Source organism: Chroicocephalus ridibundus, chromosome Z (genome assembly GCF_963924245.1).
Source record: "Chroicocephalus ridibundus chromosome Z, bChrRid1.1, whole genome shotgun sequence".
Classification (NCBI taxonomy): Eukaryota; Metazoa; Chordata; class Aves; order Charadriiformes; family Laridae; genus Chroicocephalus; species Chroicocephalus ridibundus.
The window spans coordinates 49,869,176-49,892,210 of record NC_086316.1 but is presented as its reverse complement, the minus strand read 5'-3'; the positions used below and the strand labels follow the sequence as shown (position 1 = coordinate 49,892,210).

The 23,035-nt window shown below is 40.1% G+C and overlaps 1 protein-coding gene and 1 non-coding gene across 5 annotated transcripts; both read right to left on the bottom strand.

Annotated features, from left to right (window-relative positions):
* Window positions 1–1,554: 1,554 nt before the first annotated feature.
* HAUS6 (HAUS augmin like complex subunit 6) lies at window positions 1,555–22,399 on the bottom strand. 4 transcript variants are annotated; one of them, XM_063321255.1, is made up of 18 exons: window positions 21,920–22,399; window positions 21,308–21,403; window positions 20,497–20,557; window positions 19,343–19,475; window positions 18,625–18,772; window positions 15,913–15,978; window positions 15,738–15,789; window positions 15,363–15,536; window positions 14,559–14,743; window positions 13,829–13,958; window positions 13,152–13,245; window positions 11,232–11,322; window positions 9,763–9,826; window positions 8,908–9,093; window positions 7,894–8,029; window positions 7,241–7,488; window positions 6,493–6,943; window positions 1,556–5,592 (listed from the first exon to the last, which is right to left on the bottom strand). In XM_063321255.1, exons 1-18 carry the CDS (start codon window positions 22,267–22,269, stop codon window positions 5,531–5,533), a joined length of 2,727 nt encoding a protein of 908 aa, XP_063177325.1. In that variant the 5' UTR covers window positions 22,270–22,399; the 3' UTR covers window positions 1,556–5,530. The 4 variants fall into 4 exon arrangements, with proteins under 4 accessions (XP_063177322.1, XP_063177324.1, XP_063177323.1 ...); XM_063321252.1 differs by having other exon boundaries at window positions 1,555–5,592; window positions 6,493–7,488; XM_063321254.1 differs by lacking the exon at window positions 18,625–18,772 and adding an exon at window positions 17,455–17,521 and having other exon boundaries at window positions 1,555–5,592; window positions 6,493–7,488.
* LOC134509092 (small Cajal body-specific RNA 8) lies at window positions 9,920–10,049 on the bottom strand. Its single transcript, XR_010069234.1, has one exon. It is a non-coding gene; the product is annotated as a small Cajal body-specific RNA 8 (non-coding RNA).
* Window positions 22,400–23,035: the final 636 nt, after the last annotated feature.

Sequence of the window (23,035 nt, the reverse complement as noted above, 5' to 3'; positions counted from 1 at the left end):
GTGTGCTTATTGAACCTTTAGAAATTCCATGTAACTTCTTTGCGCATAAATGGGTTTTGCACAAGATGCAGGAGCAAGAAAAGTAATCCTTGGCCTGCAGTTGCTCCTGCTCTCACACATTCTTCATTTGAGAGATTGTAGTGAGTAGATCCACACAAATCGTGGTAAGGGAAATAAGAAAACATGGCTATGAACTCACCAGTTACCTCAAACACCTTCTCACTATACAGCTGCTGCTACAAGAAGCCAGTTTGCATTACTGGCCTAATACCCTGTCATTCTTACCCTCATGCCTCCATCCATTATCTCACACACAAACCCCATTCATGAATGAAAACAAACTTGATGTGAATTAGACCCATAAGGAATGATAATTGTATTTCTGTGTCTCTCCATACATGCATATACATGGACACATCTATAAATGTCACTCACTATTTCAGAGTTCTGTGGTAAACATCCGTACTGAGAAGCACTCATCACTGAACATCCTGGAATCATTAGAAAATGTGTAGCTCTCACATGGGACCCATACCCCATTGGCCAGGTCACTGTTGCATGTAGTATATTAGCTAAAACAACTAGGTCAAAAAAGTCTTTCCCTAACACCTCAGAGCTGTGATGGAACAGGTTATCTTAACTTAATTTTATTTTTAAGTATTTCATAGCCTCTACTTCTTCTGCCCCTCCCAGCTGATGAAAAAAAAGTACTTTCTCAATCCACACCATCACAGACACTACAGAATGCATAAAGGACTCATTAAAACTCTACCTTTCTGCCTTTATGCAGAATTAACATATATATTCCATTCACATCCATTCCTAGCACAAAGTAAAAATTGTATCTCTGTGCTGGTTTGAGGTAAAAGAGAACCAACTTTCTGATTTGTAATTTTACTTTTTAGCTGGGCCTCTTCTAACTGACCCAAGCCTGAAATTAACAGCATATTGTTCAGACACTGTTCACTCTCAGAGTGATAAGACCTGATTATACCAAGGAATGGTATGCACAGAGACTCTTGCTTACACTTATTGCTATAATGACCAAGTCAGCCAGCTTCACTGTTTGCCCCGTTAGAGGGCTGGAAGTGGGGAAGCGTAAAGGGATCCCACCCGCAGGGAGGAGGAGAGAGGACAGGTGACCCAAAACTGACCAACAGGGTATTCCATCCCATCTGCACCACGCTCAGTGTAAAAGCTGAGGGATCAAAGGGGCAAGGGGGGCTCTGGCTCGTCTTTTCTTCAATGGCCGACGTCTGGGGAGGACCCTGTCTGTTCGTCTGCCTTTGATCCCGATCCGAGCATTCCTGACTCTAGTTCTGGAATTCAGCTCCTGTCCATTGCTGACTCCAGTCTGGGACTTTCCTGTGTCTGCTGGTGACGCGATCGTCATCCTGGGAGCTGGGTATGGTTTTGTATATATTGTATACTTTTTTCTTTATAATTTTTGTTATTCTATTATTATTTACTATTTTCTTATTTATTATTATTTTCATTAAAGTAGTTTAGTTCTTCTTCTAAACTTGTAAATCTCCTTATCTCTTCCTCTCCCCTCTGAGGAGAGAGGTGGGGGGGAGGGAGGGCCATCTGTCGTTCTGACTGGCCAATCCGGCCAAAACCACAACAATCTCTCAGCTAGTGCCACCGCTGGCCACAATGAACCACTCTAAAAGCAGCAGTTACACAACAGAGGGGACTTGCTGTTCCTTAAGTCTTGTAATTGAGACTGTTTCTCCCATTACTTGCGGAAATCCACTGACAGAAAAGTATTTGCTTTTTCAAAATGCTCTGTGAACTAGCGACAGTCATTTATGTATTTTTTTAGCTTTACTTTTCAATAAAAATAGACTGATTTATGTTTAGTACAGACAGAACATATGCAAGACAGACTGCAGTTACCTGTTATCCTGCAAAAGTTATAGCAATTTATATTTTGTTATAGCTACATGTTATTTGATATACCATTACCAAACATGTGACCACTTGATATTTTACTTGGAGGAAAGATATTCCAGACACCTCATTATGCTTCTATGAGCAATGCATATGTTCTTTTGTAAAAAAACATTACTATAACCTTCCAAAGTAAAAAAGAGACTAGTGAGTATAGACATTCGTAAACCCATCCTTTTGGAACTCACCTGGTAAGGATGGGCAAATCTAAACTGCGAAATACTGACTGCTCTGCAGTGCTGCACTAAATTATGGCATATTCTCCTCTGGAGAGGACAGTGAGTTATTTGCACTATGTACTTCAGCTAATAATAATCCAGTGCAGCTAACTTCAGGAGAGCAAATTCCTTATTCTTAGAAAGTTAAATGGAGAAATCTTCTGATTAGGAAGTTAATAAGAAAATTAATTTCCTAAGCTTAATGGGCAAGTACTTCTGAATGGTGTTTCAGGATAGGTATCTTAGACACTTAACACTGTACATTATGAATACTCTATTCCTCTTCAGCAAATACCCAACTTTAAAGAAGTCACAAAAATATACAAAAAGTTGTATCTATACTGCTGATAATACCCTGCTGTTCTCCCAACTCCCCCTCACTGATCAGTAAATCCCTGCTCTACGAGAGGATTTAATCCTGAAGTTCAATGTAATTATGATGGCCTTCTAATACACGCCTAACCAAAATTTCCTAAGTGTCTACCACAAACAAGCGGACAGGTGAGCTACTACTTACAACACAAATGCCAGCGTTGCACTTGCCTGCAAGCAGTAAAGATCCCTAAGGTGCACAGATATATCATTTCCACTTTTATATGTATCACTTGGAACCTGAAGCCAGGTCTTCACAAGAAACTCAAAGTTCTTAGCTGTCACTTCTTAATTCAGAACTGTCAATGTAGTGGCAGCCCAAAATGCACTTTAATTTTTCTTAAGACAGGCCACAATCGAGGTAATATCCACATCCTTAGACTGAGCTACCCTACTAGCTCATCTAGCATCTGAAGGATGCCTCAAAGATAGACCTATAGACCTATATTTCAGTACATTACTTGGTTAGAAACAGATGATACTTCTCAATCCAGATCTCAGTGTTACCTGTTTAGTTCCTCGATAGCATAGTCCTCTAATACAATAATCAAATCACTGTTACTTCTCTCTGGAACACGTTTCACAAAGTCAAAAACAAATACTGACTTTAAAAAAGGAACGATACACACAGAAGGACGAATAGAGGGAGCAGATGCACTTGTACTTGATAAGAGTACTCAAAAATACAGTTCACGATCTGCTTGGTATCAGTATTTCTACTGGATTTCTTTTTGGAGTACATGTGCTTGTTTCTCATGATGGGTAACAACAATGCATACCCACCTCATATAAACCCTGGGTGGGAATTTTGTACTTTTAAACTCTCTTCGTAATTATTTAGTAGCTTTAAACAAACTAAGACACGTAATCTGACTGAGTCAAAAAGATTTTTTTTTCCACTATAATAATTTTATTCTTAACCTGCACATATGGGAGAATTAAAGTTATGCTGAAGGGCCTACAGCTAATCATTGCTTTCCAAGGAGTTTGCATACATTCACAACACTGACAAACCCGTTAATCAATCCTTGTATTTTCAGTTGTCTCTTCCATTTGTAAAGCTCTACCCCTGTATCTTTTCCAGAATCAGCATGTTTACAAAGGAAGTATCGCATTGTATTGCATTAAAACACAGACTCAAAGACAGTAACATCCACTCAAAAGCAAGTTTGTGGCCAAAAAGTGGAAAGCTTTCCTCTTAGAGATGCAATCCACCTACATAAGAAAAACAGAAAGTCTCCCTGCCGTTTGTTTACTCCTATGACAAAAGCTAGAACCATGTCGTTGAACAGGCAGAATGGGGGGTTGGGGGGGAGATTTCCTATTTTAAAGCTTTAAAAATGCTCTAACATACTTTTATTTATAATTTTTCATATGCAACTTATAGCAGTGAGTAACAGTGCATCCCTAAAGAGCCATGCAGCCTGCTAGCCAAGTAACCACTACTCCAAGCTCCTTCCCCCAGCCTCTTTTACATACCCACAGGAGCACAGCTGACAAATGCACTTCTTCAAGGGTGGAACTACATGCGAAGGCACAGGCGATACAGGAGACATGTTTGCTAAGAAAAACAGTAATGGTTCAGGTCTTTCCCAGCAGATGCTCTCTCTACAGGAGAACAAAAGACAACAACAAAACAAAAAAAAAAATCCACCACTCTTCAGTAGCAATCCCTGGAGACAATTAGATCAGAAGATGTTCTAGGAATCTCCAGAAGCAGGGACAGAGCACATAATATTGGTACAGACTGCACTACACATCCCAGCTGAACAGCTCCATCCCTAGGGCAGCCTGCCCAGGTTCCTCTGGTGGCATCCCAACCAGAGCTCTGATGCCCTGCTTTCACACCTCTTCTGACCAGGGCGTGAAAGCCGTGACGGTAACGCGAGGAACCTTTGTGAAGTCACCAGCACCAAGCTCTAGAGCCCTGGTCTGCAAGAAACATGGCTGGGCCTGTTCGGGACAGCCAATAGCTAAGGTCAGACCTTCCAATTCTCTTGCCATCTGACCACCATTACACCAACACGTAAATGGGCTATTAAGAATCAGTTCCCTTTTAGTTGTTAACATGTCAGCAGCCACTTTATAGGTTCCACAACCAGCCACATAACTCTCTTTTCATACAGTTTGTCAAATTCTGCTTTATAAGGAAGATGTCAAATACAGGTGGACATCCTTCTTAAAACCTATTTGTAACTGTTTTGGAAGAAAGGAGGATAAAGATAGAACAGAACAGAAAGCCAACTTAACTTAGCAATCCTCTCAAACTCTGTAAACACATCAGGTTAGTGGTCAGTACTTTTACAATAAGAAGTTTATCTGCTGGAACCTCAAATTTACATTCCCACCCCACCACAAGCTCTATTATCAGTTACTTACAACACAATGTCATAAATTTATATCAACTATTTGCAAATAAAGTGGCATTAACACTACCACAAGTCATGAATTTTTACCTCAGTTTAATACATTTATTCAGTAACATGCCTAAAAAAAACAGGCATTTCAGTGGAAGTTTATAAAACAGCAGCCTCTATCAACAGGTAGAGCTGACGGCAATTACCAATCAGAAGTCTCAGTAAGAGAGAAGAATCCAATGAATGTAGACCACCAAGTAAAATCAAGGGGGTGTGGTGTGGTGGTGGAATTAGGGGAAAGACAGTCTCATCAAGACTTTGGTTTTCCGTTTTCTAGGATTACGTCACCTCCTCAACATCTGCTATTTTTGAAAATGCACTTAAAAAGGAATATGTAGTTCTGTACATAAATGGTGGGCTGTACATAGAATGCTACTATGGATGACATGAAATTGGAAGAACCAGTGCAGGTAACTGACACTCTTAAAAAAGGAGACTGGAATATAGTCTCCGCAAAAAAAAAAAAAATACAGAAAGGAGTGCAACTTCTCCATCTAGGTAGTGCTTGGAGAAGATGGTACACGCTACTCAAGTGAACCACAATTGTGTGCCGATGGTTGTGCTTCTGCTTTACAAATTCTGTCCTGATGATGGTTCCATTGTGTCTGGCTCTTTATTCAACTGCTCTATATCTGGAAGAAAAAGCGTATTCGTTAGCATTCTATAACATTCAATTAATTGACAGAAATACTGCTCCAAAAGCGTTTGGCTTACATTTAAAAAAACATATATGAAATAGTACTACTAATTTTGAGAACTGTTCCAAGTAAGGTAAAATCATCTGCTATCAATATGGCCTTAATTTTAAGCAAAAGGTAAACTGCAGCAAGCCTTTGCACAATGTATATATCTCACTACTCCTTGAGACCACCTTGTTGTGTTAAATTCCTAGTGTTCCATTAAATACCACCTGGTTTGGTGAAGTCTTCTGTATAACCATTACTGGCTCATTTTTATTAAAGCATTTCAAAAATTGACCTCACATGTAACTAAACATTGCATTACCAGTTAAACAAACTTGACGCTCCTGTTGGAAATGTGGTGAGGGAGCAGGCAGACGAGAAGGCAGGATATTTCATAATAAAAAGAATATTAATGAAGTATTACAGACTATGACACCTGACTGACCTCACAAAAGTTCCAATTACCTGCAACGATTTTCTAAATAGACAGATTTGTTTAGAGTAAACACACTATTTCAAACTAACTTCGTGAATTCTCAAAATCTAACTTAAGATTACTCTATTGCTAATGCATCTTAAGGCTTTTTTTTTTTTTTTTTTTAAATAGCTGCAGATTACCTCAGGAAGTCAGATAAGCACCTTTCCTCCTATCTGCAAGATGCTCATACAACTAAAGGAAGCATGTTTCTTTTGCTTTTATGTCTCATCTTTCATAATGAGTAACATACAAATAATCCATCTCCCTACACTTCCACAATAGGGTTCAGCTATTCAGAGTACCTTATTTATGGTAGTATATCCAGTGGCAGAACGGACAAAATCTTGCTACTAAAGTACGTGGACACTTACTTTTCAATTGAGCTACTATGCCTAATGGGATATCGTGTACCATTGATGCCATTTCCTCCAGGTGTTGACAGGATACCAGCAAAGATGACAGGGAATATTTTCTTTCATTAAGAGATACTGGCGATGGGACCTTGGTAAATGCTTCATCCAAGCAGAATTTATCTCTTTCTCTTCTTTCTGGTGTAAGACTTTGGTCTGATCTGCTACTTAAAGATTCATCTCCATTATGTGTTTGATGCAGCTCCTCTTCACTTCTAGATACAGTCTTTTTCAGCGCTGTATGTGGGCTCAACAGGGAGTGTAGATCTAGCTTTGATTCTTGAATATCCCCGTTATCTTCTGAACCACCTGTTATATCTGCGATGCCTACTACATTGAAACCAGAGTCTGAGCTTGCAGATTTGCGGGTACCCATGTTACCAAGTTCTTCTGGAAATGTCTCACCCAGTATCTGCAAGTGGGAAGCAGAACTTAACAATGGAGATACATTCTGGTTCAGCATCCTATCCATTAAGGAACGCTGAAAGTAGCCTGAAGGTAGAACATTTATTCTACTATTGTTTTCTGAACAAATGTCTGGAGCATTCACGCTCTTCTTTACATATTGAGAACTCTGTTCTGGATCTTCTACAGAATTTACATTCTGTACAGAAATATTTACAATACATTTTAATTCCTGTTCTTCGGTTCTTTCACTGTCTTGCATTCCTGCTGTTTCCAAAATTGGAGATTCAATGATATGACTTACCCTCATCTGCCCTTGAGGTGTAAGTACTGTAGAACTTAATTGGGTCTTCCTTTCTGACAAAAGAGGATCAGACTCAGGTACAGGAGATGCAGGGATAGAGCACACGAATCCAGAATCTGCCGCCTTCTGCATTACAGGTGTAGCATCCATTGGAACTTCGTCTATCATTACTTCAGCTGGGGGCAGCTCTCCGACTGATGAGCCCTCAGTTTGAACAGCTTTTCTCCATGAGCTTCTAATTTCACTAACTAAATGGAACAAACCAAGGTAAAATTTTAGTAATTTCATACGCTCAATCAATCTGTTTTTCTGCTGTCCCTGGAGCAACATAAGCAATCCAAGAAGGAAGATGTATAACTGCTTTATATTATTTATGCTTAGCCTTCTTCCTCAACACAAAAGAGATTCTACACAGAAAAAAAGAAGTCTTTGTTAAATCAAATTCACAGTATTCACATCTTATTAAGCCTGCATCTTACTACACCTACTGTATTGTGTTACAGAGGGAGCTGTATTAGGCAATTCTATGATTAGGATAACTTGCACCTTCACTGAAATAATTATCTTTTACTTCTTGTGTGACATATGATTAGCTCATTGACATTGTACATTCCTAATCAACAAGTATTATAGAAACAGAGTTTTAGACTTACGCAGATTTTCTGGAGTTCGGGGAATTTGTTTCCTTGTTAAAAATGGGTTAAAAGCCAGTGTGCTTAAGAGATCTTCTAATGCCATTCTTTTTCCTTCACCACTCTGAGGTGACTCAGACATCACTGTTCTTGCAAACTGTAGCATGTTAGAGAAGGACAAATCCCAAGAAAGCAAAATTATAACCTCTTTATTTCTGTCAGTTATGGCTCGAAATAAATCCCACTCTCAAAATGATCTGAAGAGTCTGGAATCTCCCAATTCTCCTTTTGCCTTTTACTACTTAGGCACACAGTGACTACAGTGTACTACAAACACAAAATGGAGATGGGACTGAAATCAGAATTCTAATTCTAAGTTCCCTCATCATCTATGAATCCATCTTTAAAATAAGAAAATGTGCTGAGATAGAATATATTTGAGACACTAATCAAGATCTGCATAAGCATGAAGACTAGAGCTCTATTTACATAAGTACAACATTTTAGCAGATGAAAAATAACTGTACCATTTCAGCGAAAGATGCAATTTGCTTTCCAAATCAAGCTGAGGCTCATTTTACAGCAACTCTTGTGGAAGAATTCCTTAAATCTTAAATAAAATACCTGAAGGAGGAAATATTTAAATTCCTGCTTAGAATTCCCAAGCCCCTGTTAAATATTTAACCTGCATAACTTAAGAATTCAACACTCCTTTTTGTTTCTGAATACATGCAGTGTTTCACAGGTTAAAGTATGATGGGTGATAAAAATCACACCGTGATTCTACTGAAAGTGCTATTAACTTTATCATGATTTATAAGCGTGATAACTGCACAAACTCCACGCTTTCAGGGTGTACTTAATTGGGCACCCCTAAAGCTCAATGAGACTGATTACTAGTTAGCAGAAAAAAGTAACTTTTGACATATGCAGATTACAAGTGGCATTTTATGATATAATTAGTAATTTGTTCTCTAAGCTTAATGACCATTTATTTAAATTACAAACAAAAGATTTAAAAATAACTTTTCTAACCTCTTCTGCCAGTTCATCTCTGGCTCTCTTAAGAGGGTCTTCTTTTTTGACAGGAGACATTGTCTGAACAACATGATCACCTGCATTCTCTGACGTTTCCGAAATGGCAGATTCATCGTTTCCATTTTTTAAGATCTTTGGAGGCATGGGCGTCTTCTCCCCCTCGCAAGTCTCAATAGGCAAGTTCTAGAGCAATACACAGGAATTATTAGAAGTTTTAAACTCAAGTGTAGGGAAACTGCTGTACAAATTCTGAACAGCAAGGGCCTTAGTGTTTAATTAATAAAAATATTTCAGTCTTAAATTCTAACTAAACACAAAATATTTTTACAATCATATTTGAAGTAGAACATAAGTAATGGCTAGGAGAAGTGTTGCACAGAACACAGGTGACTCATCTGCAGCTACCTTCAACACGCTACAGTGAACAGTTGTGCAATGGACAACTGTACATCCAAGTTGCTTTTAGGCCACATTATAACACAACTTAAGTTCACACACAACTTAAAGAAACATCAAAGTCTGACCACTGGTCACACCAAAAAGCTTGCTCAACAAGCAGGCACTCAGTCAGACACTGTACGTTGTACTGGAAATGAGGCACAAGCGCACCTACATCCTACTGTCCTTTCCTAAAACTTAATGAAGTCCCTAGCAGTTAGCTTTTACACTTTTACGGGGCTGATTCAAATATGTGAAAATATTACTTTAAAAAAAAAAAAAAAAAAAAAAAAACAAAACCCAAAAAACCACAACCCTCACCCCTAAATACTAAGTCTAAGCTTCAATCAATGTAAAAAGCAAGTATCTTGCATTTAACTTCTTAAGACAGTTAGGAAATTACAGAAGAATAACCTTTTCAATTAATACATCTCTGTTTTCACATGCTGTTGACAACTCCAAAGGCACTGAAGAGGTCCTTAGGGGGATGGGGGAGAGGTGTTAAAAAAAAAAAAAGATGCTTTAGAGACAAATTAAACAAGCGGCATGCAAGTCTTAAAAGCCCATTATATATTGTGTGCCCCGTATCTGTCCGTTACGATTTCCCTCAATTCGTCCCGGTCATCAGAAGGCAAGTTTACTATAGGGAGAACACGTGACAATTAGAGCAGATTTAGCCCTAGTTGTGTATCAGCCTCCCAAAATTAATAAATTATGAACGTTTTCCCTTCCTTGATTACCAAACAGAAAAAGAAGGGATTTTGTGATATATTTTGTAAACAAGTCTTCTGTATTCTGCAATCAAAGATAACTGAAAAGCCTTATACACATATGATAACGTTCTTTTCCCTAGATATTATTCCTCTGAATCACCTCTGGCATCCACAGGTCTGTTCCTATATGAATTTACTGATATTTAATAATCACCCGGATACCAAAAACTTGAGTCTTACCACTTCTGATGAGTGTAGTTCTAATTGCATGGCTCTCTAAAATATAAGGTACAGTCCTTGTTTATTAGGAAGAACATACCTTAAAACATTACTATTTGCTGTTATCTGTCTTTAGAATCAGAAGCAGACAAAAATCCATGCTGTATGAAGTCACTCAGAGAAATTCAGGCTTTAACTGTTAACTACTTGGACCCTTTGAGAATTACGTGCAACTACATCTACTCATGTTTAAGTATAGGACAGCCTTCCTTTGCTAACTCCCCTTCTCTCCTAGTAGGCAACTTTCAAATATCTGTAGGGGTCATATTATGAAATACGGTGTTATTCAAAAGGTCACGAAACCTTCCTGGACTAAGTAAATTACAAACAGGCCAAAACTTCATAGAATACCATTGTTTTGTCTTCTATCCTTTGCTGGAACTGTAGTAAGAGAAGCTACAGACAAAGTGATTTTAGAAGATTCATGAGAACAGCCTTGTTGAGGAAGTTTAGCACCATAATTCTGCTTGGGAGTCTGGGGTTTTTGTTTTGGTTTGCGTTTAGTTGTTTGGCTTTCTTAAATACAAAAGAAGGGCTCCTGTGAATGTCTGTTCTTTCATTCTCAGGCTATACTGAACATATATGCCTGCCTCAACACAGCCTGAGAAACAGAATTCTCCGTTTTCTCCACCTGGCTCTTAAAACTTGAAAGAATGTAGTTGAAGAGCGAGATAAAAACCTTGCAACTTGGCTGCTGCACATCCTATTCAGCAGCAAATAGTTGATCTGTTGGTCACAGGTGGAGAAAGCGGCACATCAGGTATATGTAACATGCAAGGAGTGGGCTACTGAATATTCCACTAAGGATCAAGAGATAGATATATTCAACTCCCAACAAGTAAATGTGTATTTTTCCACTGCTTTTTTATCAATTTCTCATTAACATCGTACCATCTTGATACTTGTGTTGGCTTATCCATCGCAGTTTTCAACGCCTTATCATCTTTCTCATAATGTACTTCACAAACAGAGTCACAGACATCTAGAAAAGCAAGTGAAGTGATTTATTATTGCTTCCTTTTTTTTTTTTTGCTCAGGCCTCCCACGTGATGCAAGTGACTCAGACCACTTCCTTAGATTATTCACAGGTTATTTTTCTTGAAATGTTCATGAAGTATAAATTAATACATAAGCACGACAGTGAAATCAATCCTTTTGCTGCTGACATACCACATGCAGCCACAGATGCAGACAGCACCTATTTTTGTTATTCCTGACTGCATGTTCAAGAGGCGCGATTCTATCTGCCGCCCTGCACATATCAATCATACATTCCACCTTTCTCCAGACTACAATCCCAGCCACAGGTCATCATTATTGCCTCCTCTCCACATACACATCAATTGTATGGCACATCAACTCCACAAAGCAAAATTCCACCCATGTTTTCCCCACCATCTTCACATGTATTTATCCATAAACATCTCTGTGGACACACTCATCCCTCTGATTAACAATACCTCAGTCTGAGCAAGGCAAGGCACACCATAAGGAAGCGTTCTGCACACTATCAGACTGAGTACAGTACATGTACCTCAGCTCAAGACTGTCTAGAACAGTATCTGTTTTGGCACATCATTTGGATAAGCAGCCGAAGTTCTCTACCAACCCTAAGTTTCAGCTTCTGCTAACATAAATGGCATTATTTCCTTTCATATTCACCTCAACACCACCCCCAAAATCCAAGGCTCACTTCAAGAAGTTAGGTGAGGTTAACTTTTTTTTTTTAAAAAACTTACCATGTTAACGGGCATAAAGTTAGTTTTCTTAGCAGCTGGATTTTCAAACATCTTAACCACAGAGTAGAGAGAATTCCACAGACACCAGTTTGTCTCAAGCTTTCTCACATTATCAGAAGTTCACAGCATTAATGCACAATGCTTTAATCTTTGAAATTTTTAAGGCAAACGACCTTCCATTTGCAGTTCTGTAGGCTTTCCCTTGCAGCTTCTAGCCTTACACCTACATATCCTCAGACTGCTGAAGCAGTGCTTTCACCTTTGTAACCAAAAGGATCTTCTCCCTATTCCTTTGCACCTTGAAATTCCAACATATGTCTCCTATGTCATTTTTCCTGAAAGGTTCTGCAAATGACATATGATTCAAGCTGTCCTCTCCCTTCTTTTCTACCCTTGCTGTGTAGCTTCTAATTTATAACTCTATACCAGGGACAGTCAACACTTGATCAGTAAGCACTACCCTGTAAAATACAATCAACTCATCAGCCGATTAGTATGTGCAACAGCCATGTCTGATCAAAGTGAGCTCTGTTCAGCACTGTTAACCTAATGACCGAAAGCAACAAACACAGAGACCAAGTAAGGTCCTGATCAAATGGCACACAATTACTGTGGAGTCAGCATTTCAGAATGCACCAGGGGACAATGTTTACCTGGAAGGATGCCTTCAATTTCTTTTCCCAGATGGCCAGTGGGAAAAGATTTATCTTCTTTCTCTCTTTCTTATTACTCCTCTAACCTGAACCAACTTCTACTGGTAAAGTGAATGTATTCTCTAGAACTCATGAATGAACCTTTGTACGTGGAAATCTGTCTCGACATTCTTCATGCAAGAACAACAAAATACCAAACAGCTCCAGCATTGCTTTTTTGCCATACCAAAAACCTCAGAGAATCTTTGAGATACAAGCTTCAAAAACGTAGGGCAGTTGTGGCAATGAGTCACTCAGAAGCAGATTATCAGAAACTATCAAAGATACTTGCAAACGCAATCAAGGAGTCTTTCTGACTCCAAGTAACTTTTAACAATTGTGGCAGGGAGAAGAAAAAGAAGCTTCTTCTGTTCACCCACCTGAAACTGATACTAGATGCTGATAAAAGATGCTATCCTCATCATCTTCTGCGGGATGAAAAGAATGGGGTGGTGAAGCTCTTAAAGGAAGTACCTTTCAAAAGAAAAAAAAAAGTTACACAAGCAGGCTGAAAAAAATCTGCATATCAACTGCAATTAACAGATAATTATTTACAACAGGTTTTCTGCAAACCAGCTGTCAGACTCAACATGAAACTTTTCTCTCTCTGCTGGGTAGCTAGGCAAGGGTATAACCTCAGATGCCTGCATCAGTGAGAGCATCAGAATGGAAATTATTGTTCATTCATCAAGCAGATGACTTTAAAAGGGGAAAAAAAGAACTCAGCAGACGTTCACACTGACAGCACACGAAAGCTCAGTTTCCAGAGGGATGGACAGGGATAAAACCAGAAACAACTAGCTTGCTCTTATGCTGATGTACTGTCTTGACAAGATGGTTCCATCCCCCATCTCAAATGAAGACACCAGTTATTAAGTCAAATTTATCTTCTTTAAGGAAGACTACTTCATAAAGCAGTTTCTGCTATATTGTGCTGGTTCCCTAACCTTACATATAAAGCTTAAGTGTCACAATAGAATACACCATCTTTGACATACAACCTCCCTCACCTTCACCCCTTCTCTTCCCAGAACCAGATAAATCGAACCTTACTTACAGGATCCATCTCTAACATTAAGTTTAAAGGACACCGGTCAAGAAAGCTTTTCCACTTTACTTCCCAGTCTTCCTGTTCTCTAGAAATACGTTCACTCCCTGACATACAACGCTGTTGCTCTAACTTTCGCCTGTAACATATAAGCATGGAAAAGGAACATAACACATCTGTTGTTGGAGATCACAATTTTGCATAAAGATGAAGAGTATTATGCGTTCCCCTTATACTGCAAGGTATTTGCTATCTATCAACTTATTCGTGCATTTGAGCATGCACTAACTTAAATTCACAACCTAAAAAGCAGCTGCTAGATAGTTTTCACGTTTCTTACAGTAGAATTGGGAGAACTATACTAAAATACATACACATAATGAGATACACACTTAAACTTTCCCTAAGCCAGTTTCAGATAAAGTTTTAAAATCCCAGAACCAATTAACATAACAACAAAAAAAAAATAAAAAAATCAAGCGTCAGCTAGCAAACAAGTTCCTCAGGAACAAAACCTAATAATGAAGCAAGGGCAAAAAAATTAAGTTACCTAGAGAAGAATCTCAGTTAAAAGTTACATAGATAATCCAGACAAATATGATTTTCCCAGAGGCAAAGGAAAGACTGAACCAACACGTTCTCACTATAAATTACATTATTTGAGAAGAGACTCCAAGGCAGGAACACATCATCCTTGGACTACAGAACAAGCAACCAGAGAAAATTTCCAGACACTTACCTGATTGCTTTCAAATTCTGTAGTTCTTCTGTGCATCCCATAGCAATATTTTCAATGTAATCAAGTTGTGGTGTTAATTTAGATTGACAAATTTCATCTCTCAGTGTCCTCAGGGCTTCATTTAATAACTGAATGACGGTTAAGAAATTCAGGTTTTCACCTTCATATACATTTCCTGACCAACGCTTGAAGTATAGCAAGCAAGAAAAAAAAAAAAAGATTAGTGAACAGCATCAATATCAGAAAGTTATGTCTTCTGTAGTCAGAGCAGGGATATAAAGCTCCACATTTTGATTCAGTTCCTGATTGTTTCATTTTTCAAAAAACACCCTAGATTTAAGCCTCAGGTTTGGTTTCTAGAATCAGATGCTTAAAAGCTGCCTCTAAAGCCACATGAACTAAGAAAAACTTCAGCTAATGAGGTATTCTGTTTAACCACTGCCCCAGAAGACGTGGCAGGCCTAAACAGTACCATATACCACACACTGGAAACAAAAGCCCATTATTTAAAGCAATAGTTAAACTGGTCAACCTAGTTTTAAAGTCTAAACAACAAAATAATCAAGTACTAATTAGGTAGACTTACCAATGCAGTTATTCAACTTAAAACGCTAATGGTTGAAACATAACTAATACGAAACAGCAGCATAATAAACTTTTACATACAAATTAGACATATCTTGTCCATCCTTGAGCAATCTTCTCTTATAATCTGTGAAGTACTGCTAGGTTTTGTTAAGGCATCTAATTACACACCTGGGGACTTAAAAAAATACAGCGTAGTAAGGACAAAAAATTACTTACGTGGTGTACGCCACTTTCAACTCTGTGAGACAACACCCATGGAATTTTGAAAACAACATTAGCTCCATCTAAAACATACTGGCCAACACGACCTTCAAGTACATAATCCACAGTTTCCTTTTCCTTTGCCAGAGATGTAAGGATTTCCATTATAAGTGTCCACATACTGCGGACCTTAACAGGCAAGAAGGACAAAAATGGTATGTTAAAATGTTTGCCACCTATAATGACAGAGTATCAAAACAGCATAAAGGCAGATGAAGATGCTTAGCATAATCACGGTAGACAAGTGGAAATAACAGTATCTGAAAGTAAATGTTGCAGAATGTGAGAAGAAACACAGTACAATGCATCGGCAGAAAAAAAAATGCTCACCTTTTGAATTCTCTCAGTTTTGTCATTTTTGCTCTGGTCATTTTGTTTCATCCTATATGCACATGCAAAACAAAAGTTCAAGTGGACTACAATGAAGTTATAGTTCATATTTCATCAAATTGAGTAAGAAATTTATTTTTTATATGCTAACTTAGTTACAAGGAAAAACACTTACTTGGAAGACTGTATCTGCAGGACTTCATATTCAGACTTTATCTGCTTTATTTCTTTAATTAAAAGCCTAGACAAAAAGTTAAGTTACAACAGACTTCTAAAAAAATTGAAGTTCCTACTCTGCTATTCTCAGAATTCCTTACAATCACTAAGCAGTCATGCTTACTGTTTCCAAATTTGCGTACCAAGGCAGTTTTGAAACAATGCCAAAAAAAAAAAAAAAACCAACAAACAAAGCCAAAACCTTATCCTTGACTTCCTCACCATGACTTTGTGCAGAAAGACAGCCAGCAAAGCAACTAAGATATCTGGAAATTAAGCAATTAAGCTGTTGCTTACTCTGTTGCAATGGCACACCTTTTATAGACACATGAACAATAATGAAGTTACTAGAAATGTATATTACCAATATAAACCTTCAAATATATTCAGCAATTGTCCAGTATCCAAATCCCTCAGTTTCAAAACACTAGAGAATAGAATACCGGAGTACAAGCAGCTGGATCACCAAAGTTCTTTTGCCAAAGCACTTTTATTAAATTTTTCAGTATGTAAAAACACAGTGGCCTGATTTTCAGAAACACTGGATGCCTGAATCATCTTGAATTCTAAATGATCTTCAGAGTTCTAATGCCTTGTTGAGAGTGAAAAAACTATGGAGAATTACATTTTTGAAGGGTACCACTCATAAGTTAAGCACGAGCATTAACACTTCCCAAGCAGGGTGAAAGGAGACACAGAATTAGAGAAATCAGAGAGGTTCAGCAGACTTGGACCTCTAGAAATCGTATTGTTGAGCCTTCCACTGAAAGCAGAGCCTTCAAATATGTTACTCGTGGTCCTGTCTAGTCAAGTCTTGAATGTTCCAGCAAGGGAGACTCCACCACGTTCCAGTGTTTAATTGTTCTCACGTAAGTTTTTTTTAATTTTTTTTTCCATCCAGATGGAGTTCTCCCTTAAGCACCTTGGGTCTGTTGGCTCTTGTCTTGTCACCATGTATCCCTTTAAAGAGAATGCCTCCATCTTCTCTACAACTACTTCTTAGATATTGGAAGATTGTGATTAAACCCTCTGAGCTTTCTCTTCCTCAGGCTACAGCTTTTACTCCGATGCATCAAGTTCTCCAACCGTCTAACCACTGTAGTCCTCTGCTAGAATCTCTCCTATCTTTCAATCTCTCTCCTCTACTGGGGAGACCAAAACCGAACACAGTATTCCAGGTGTGGCCTTAGAATTGCCAGGTAGAGTGAAATACATCTCTTGATCTGCTGGATGTGCTTCTTTTCATACAGCCTAGGAGGCTGTTGCCCTTCTTGGCTACCAAGGCACACTGCTGACTCATACTCAGCTTGTGGTCCAACACTACTCTCACCTCTACTCCCCAGCAAATCACTCCCAAACCTGTGCTGCTGTTGGGGATTATTCCATCCCAGGTGCAGGACTTCACCCTGATCTTTGTTAAACCTCACACAGTTCTTGTTGGGCAAGTCTCCAAACCCAGCAAGGTCTCTCTATGTAAGGCTCTTCACTCCAGTATACCTACCATTCCTCACAGTTCGGCATCATCTGCAAGCCTGGTGGGTTTGCATTCAATCCTGTCATCCATACGACTTACAAAGACAAGGAATAGTGTAAGACCCAGTATCAGCCCCAGAGAACTCCACTCACAATCAGTTAGACTTTGAGCCACTACAACCCTTTGGGCTCACTCCTTTAGCTGTTGGCAGTTACAACTCCAGAAAAGTTTCTGTTACTTATAAGCAGCGAGTTCAACTCAGCACACCTAGTGACTGCATTACACAGTCACGCTCAATGAACTCCAGTTTCCCAGATTGCTAACGCACCACTGTGCTGCTTTCCCAGCAAATATCAGGGTAAGCTGAAATCCTCTATAAGGATGAAGGCCTGCAGGTCTAGGGTGTGTCTGATCATCTTAAGAAGGCCTCATATACCTTTCCTGGTATAGGGGAAGAGGTGTATAGCAGACACTTACCATGAGGTCTCGCTTGATGCTAAACCCTCTGATCTTGATCCAAAGGCATGAAAGAGACCAGTCCTGTCGTACAGTGCTACATGCACTGAAAATGCTCTTTTACCTACAATGCAACTCCTCCTCCCTTTCTGACATTTACTGAACAGCTTGCAACTGCCCATGACAGTGCTGCAGTCACGTAAACTATCCCACCCAAGTTCTGTACATTCCAATGACGTATAACTCTGTACCTGCACAGAAAGTTCCAGTAATTGTTGTTTCTCAAACTTGGAATGTTTCCCATATACAAGCATAAAGAATAGCATAATTTTGGTGAAATAATTAAGAATTATGTAAATAAAATGTGTCCCACAGTGATTAAGCAAAGACCAAATGTTTCATCTTGAGACAGTTATATAAGATACAACCCTTCAAATGTTAAGAAATCATAGTGCTATATGTGAAGAATTCCCTGATCAATGTTAAAGCCCAAGTAACCATATCTTCCAGAATACAGCATATCTTAACCAAAGAACTAACTTTTTAGACTACTACGCTTCACAAAAGACCCTACAAACAGTAGAACTGTTGATTAAAAGAGGTAGAGGGGGAAAAAATGATGAGAGGCTGATCAGAACTCATGATGTAAAGCAGATGCAGCCTCCTCAAATCCTTTTAAAAACACACACATAGAAGAGTCAGCTTTTATGAAGACTCCATTTCTTTAAATGCATTACTTACTGTTTTTTCTTGTTATATTCTCGCATAACAAAATCTTCCTTTTGAAAAATTTGCAGAAGCTTATTGTATGCAACTCTACATCTCGCACTTGCCATGTACATATCCTCAGGTGTCAAATTTACAGCTTCAGCAAAAGGTATACCAGTGCCTAAATGAAAGTTAATGTTTGGATTGCATCATTCACTTCTAGCAAATAGACAGCTTCCTAATCTACCTAGTTTGAATTGAAAGAATCATATCCAGTTGCCCATTTTACCAGGGCTGAAATACAGTATGCAGTGTACTGTCTTTTTTGCTAGTTCCTTCTGTTGTATACATTTTCATTCCATCACTCTCACTCTCTTTCCATATTCTTTAGGTCACCAAAACAATACAAGACGCCTAGAATAAGCAGTTCTGATCCTTCAGAATTCCACAAGTTGTGAGAACGGGTAGAGTGGTGCAATACTTTTGGACGAAACCATTGCTTGTGTGTTTAACCGTGTACAGCATTACACAGAGGAACCTTGGAGTAAGGCCCATAAAGCAACAGAAAGCAAAACAATCTGCACTGTTCTACCAGCAGTAGCTCTATGCAAGTACACAGAAGCCTCTGAAAGATTTTGAGCTGAGCAGCCAACTCAGAGCTACTTAAAGCTCTCAGCATATATTAAAGACTTGACAGATTCACTGTCAAACGTGACAAATGAAGCATTTTTATTGTTCCATTACAGCTTACCTAGAGAGTTCCTTTTCATGTCCACCACCACTGTATGTCTTGCAAACCGATACATTAGGTGAATAAATTTAGGACCAGTAGGAAAAACAAGTGTAGAAGCTGGAAATTTCGGAATACCGCTTTTGTCTTCTTTCTAGAAAAGTTAAACTGGTTTTAAACACAAAACTAATCTAAGAAACAAGGCCTAAGCAACAGCCTTCAAACATTTAGCTGAGTACCAAAATATTGCCTACTTGCTAATAAGGCTGATGCAAAGCTCAACTACTATGCCACTACAGCTGACACCTACTCTCGTCAGCAGAAGAGACTAAAACTTTTTGAATGTTCCCCAAACCATCCCTATCTCTGTATGCAAGACATTTTCAATGCAAAGACTGAAATCGGTGCTGGCTAAACGTTACAAGTCTCTGCCCTCCTCACTCCTAACTGGTAATCACTACCTTTGAAAAAACATTCAAGTTTTCTTTCATATTTTCTACTGAAGTCACTAATCAGTGTACTTTGTTGTGCTTTTATCTTACTCAAAGATACTGCATTGTTGGCTTTCACCTTGTCCATTACTACTAAAAAATAAGTGTTCCAGTACATAGAGACTTGATTTCTAGAACTATCATTAAAACAAGAACAGCATGAGAAGATAATCTAACAACCTATGATATCTGACGAAATTAGTTTCAATTTGTCTCTTTTCCTTTAGAATGCTTGCCTTAAACTTTAGTCCCTTTCCCCATTTATAAGAACAATTAACACTAACACTAAAAAAAGTTTTTCATGCATCTGAAACCACTTTCACAATAATAAACACCTTCCCAGGCAACTTAAGCAAACATCTCTCAAGTTGAAGAAAATTATTCTCACCCAGAGCTGAGGAACCCTCTAGACATCTGTTTAACCAAGTACCATTATTCAGAAGCTAGCCACGGCAGTTTTAAGACTTAAGTCTCTGTCATCTAAATGCCACCATGCCACAATTTTTTCTTCAAACAAGTCTAAGATAAACTATGTGAAACAAGACACAAGGTAAAACTAAATTCTTTGATAAAACAACTTAATTTAAAACTCTTCTTTAAAAGCACTACATATTCTAGGAAAAAAAAAAGAATGAGGTCACAGAAACCAGTAAAGCATCAATTTCCACTCATTGTAATACTCACTGCAATATCTTCTAGCCATAAACAGCACTGCTTCTTAAATTCCCTTCCTACTGGAAGGCAACTGTATTTTTCCATTTAAAAAGGATGTGGAAAAAGAAGAAAAAAGAAAAAGCAATATCAAAACACATTCAAATATTCAGTTATCTATTAACTACTATAAGAACAAGACTAAAACAAACATTTCTTAGTGGTGCTTCCTGGAGGAGCCACAAAATGAGTGCATACAGCCTAGACCAAGAATAGGCAAGTGTGTTAAATGATAAAGCTTTCTTGCCATAATAGGTTAATAGCAGACTATCTGAGAGACAGCTCAGTCTGCAGCTCTTTTCAACTCAGGAGAAGAGAGAGGGGAAAAAAAAAAAGGGTCAGAACACTGACACTTTTTGTATCGCTAGTCTTCCTCCATCCATTTCTTCAATATGCAAGCTAAAATAGCTCTCAGCCATATGATGAAAAACATTAAGGAAGATGGGGTTCTTGCCATGTTGAAGATCCTGGCAGCAACCCATAACCAGGAAATGTTACTTGCTGTTTTGTCAAAGAAATGAATGGGTAAGGTAGATTACTTTGCAGTTATGAAAGTTCTTATCAAACTCACCGAGTTACAGACACTATCAGAAACAATTTTAATTAAGGCAAGTTTTCTGATACATTACAGAATTGTGATCAAGAAGAAATAAATTCTCTGACTGTATGTTCTTTTTCCACAGCATTCCCCGAGAGACCACTTTCCCCCCACCCCCCTCAGCAACTGCATAATCCACACTCTTGGTTATGTGCATAGAAGTAACCTCACAAGACAAATACTTACCAGAAAACTTCTGCTGCACGGAACTGATCCAGTTTAGCAAACAAGAAGAGGGCAACAGTGTGAAACCCTGTGATGTTCGGTTTCTTAAACATTGTCCTAATACACAAATAAACAGCTACATCAGAATTAGTTAGGATATTGAATTTACACAACATTTTTACTGGCTGCTTAAGATTACAAAATACTACTTTATATTAAAGTGTTAGAAGTCATACATTGAATGCTTTATTTTCTGACTAGTTAAAAACATACATCTTTCAGCTCATTCAACAAAGTTGAAGTGATTTCAGTGAGAGCGGTTTTTTTCCTCAAAATTAGTTTCCAAACCAGGAGTGACAGAGCCAACCCGCCCATTTTCGCCATAGGACTGCGTGGAATGTATCGACCGAAGAGCAGGAGTCATGACTGCTTCTGGCTTTCACTTCTTCAGACACAGATAACACAGGCACGACAAGGGCACCAGGCTCCTCGGCGGCCACGGCGACACCCCCACCCCCCCACCCCCTCCTCTTGAGGCGTGCGCTCCTGGGCGAAACAGGGAACCCGCAAAAGTCCCTCTCGCCCCCCGCCCTCTACCTTCTCCTCTTTCCCCGGCTTCTCCTTCGGACTTACGGCCCCACTTCGACGCCGCTGTCGACAGCCTTCGGATCGAAGCCCAGGGCCCGCAGGCAGAGCCAGAGATGCTCCCCCTCCCACTTCGCATGCAGAGCGCTCAGCCCCGTACGGGGCACCCGCTCAGGGACGCAGGACGGCCGCGGGACGGTGTGGGGAGAATAGAGCCGCGGGTGGGTGCCGGAGGAGGAGCGGGGCCGCGGGTCGGTGCCGGAGGAGGAGCGAGGCCGCGGGTCGGTGCCGGAGGAGGAGCGAGGCCGCGGGTCGGTGCCGGAGGAGGAGCGAGGCCGCGGGTCGGTGCCGGAGAAGAGCCACTGCTGGCCGGACCGCGGCAGAGAAGCACCCGCCATTTTCCCCAGCCCGCCAAAAGCTCCCGCGCTCGGGCCTGCCAACGTCACAGCCCCAAAGCCGCGAGACCTCCCGTCGGCCCCGACAGAACCGGCGAGAGGGTGCGCAAGGCATGCCGGGAGCCGCCTCCTTCCCCCCCTCCGGGCGCGCTGCCTGCCGGGAGTTGTAGTCCCGGCGACTCTTGGCTAGCAGGCAGGCCTTGGTGGCCGGCGAACGCAACTGCCGCCCGCCGCCACGCCGAGGGGCCCACGAAGAGGCCGGGCCAGGAGGGAGGGAATGCGCAGCAGCAGCAGCTCACCGAAACCCGCCCCGAGGAGGCCGCGAGCAGCGTGAGCTGATGGTGGAGGGCGGTTGGGCCTAGCGACCGGCAGAGGGCCCTTGCAATTGAAATTGCTTTGTAATCGGGTTGCAAAATTTGACGCGAAAACCAAGTAAAACTCGCACCGGCAGCAGGCTCTGCGGTTTACGCTTTTATTGCAAGGCATTTCAGTGACTAGACTAAAGAAGTTTTTCACGCCAGCCAAGTGTGTGATGAGGAGGGAGCCGGCGCGCCGGCCTCGCCCCACAGCAAGGCCTGCTGCCGGGCGATGTTTCTGCGGCTGTATGCGAAGTAGCACCGTGCGACACCTCCAGACCTGCTGCGGCCACCCCGGCGACACGGAGGAGAGCTCTGTGGGAGGAGTTCAGCCTGAGCCCAGGAAAGAAACGCCGTGAGGCTGCCCCCAGTCCGGTTCCCGCTCACCCCAACTCCTACGGAAAGTCACTGTG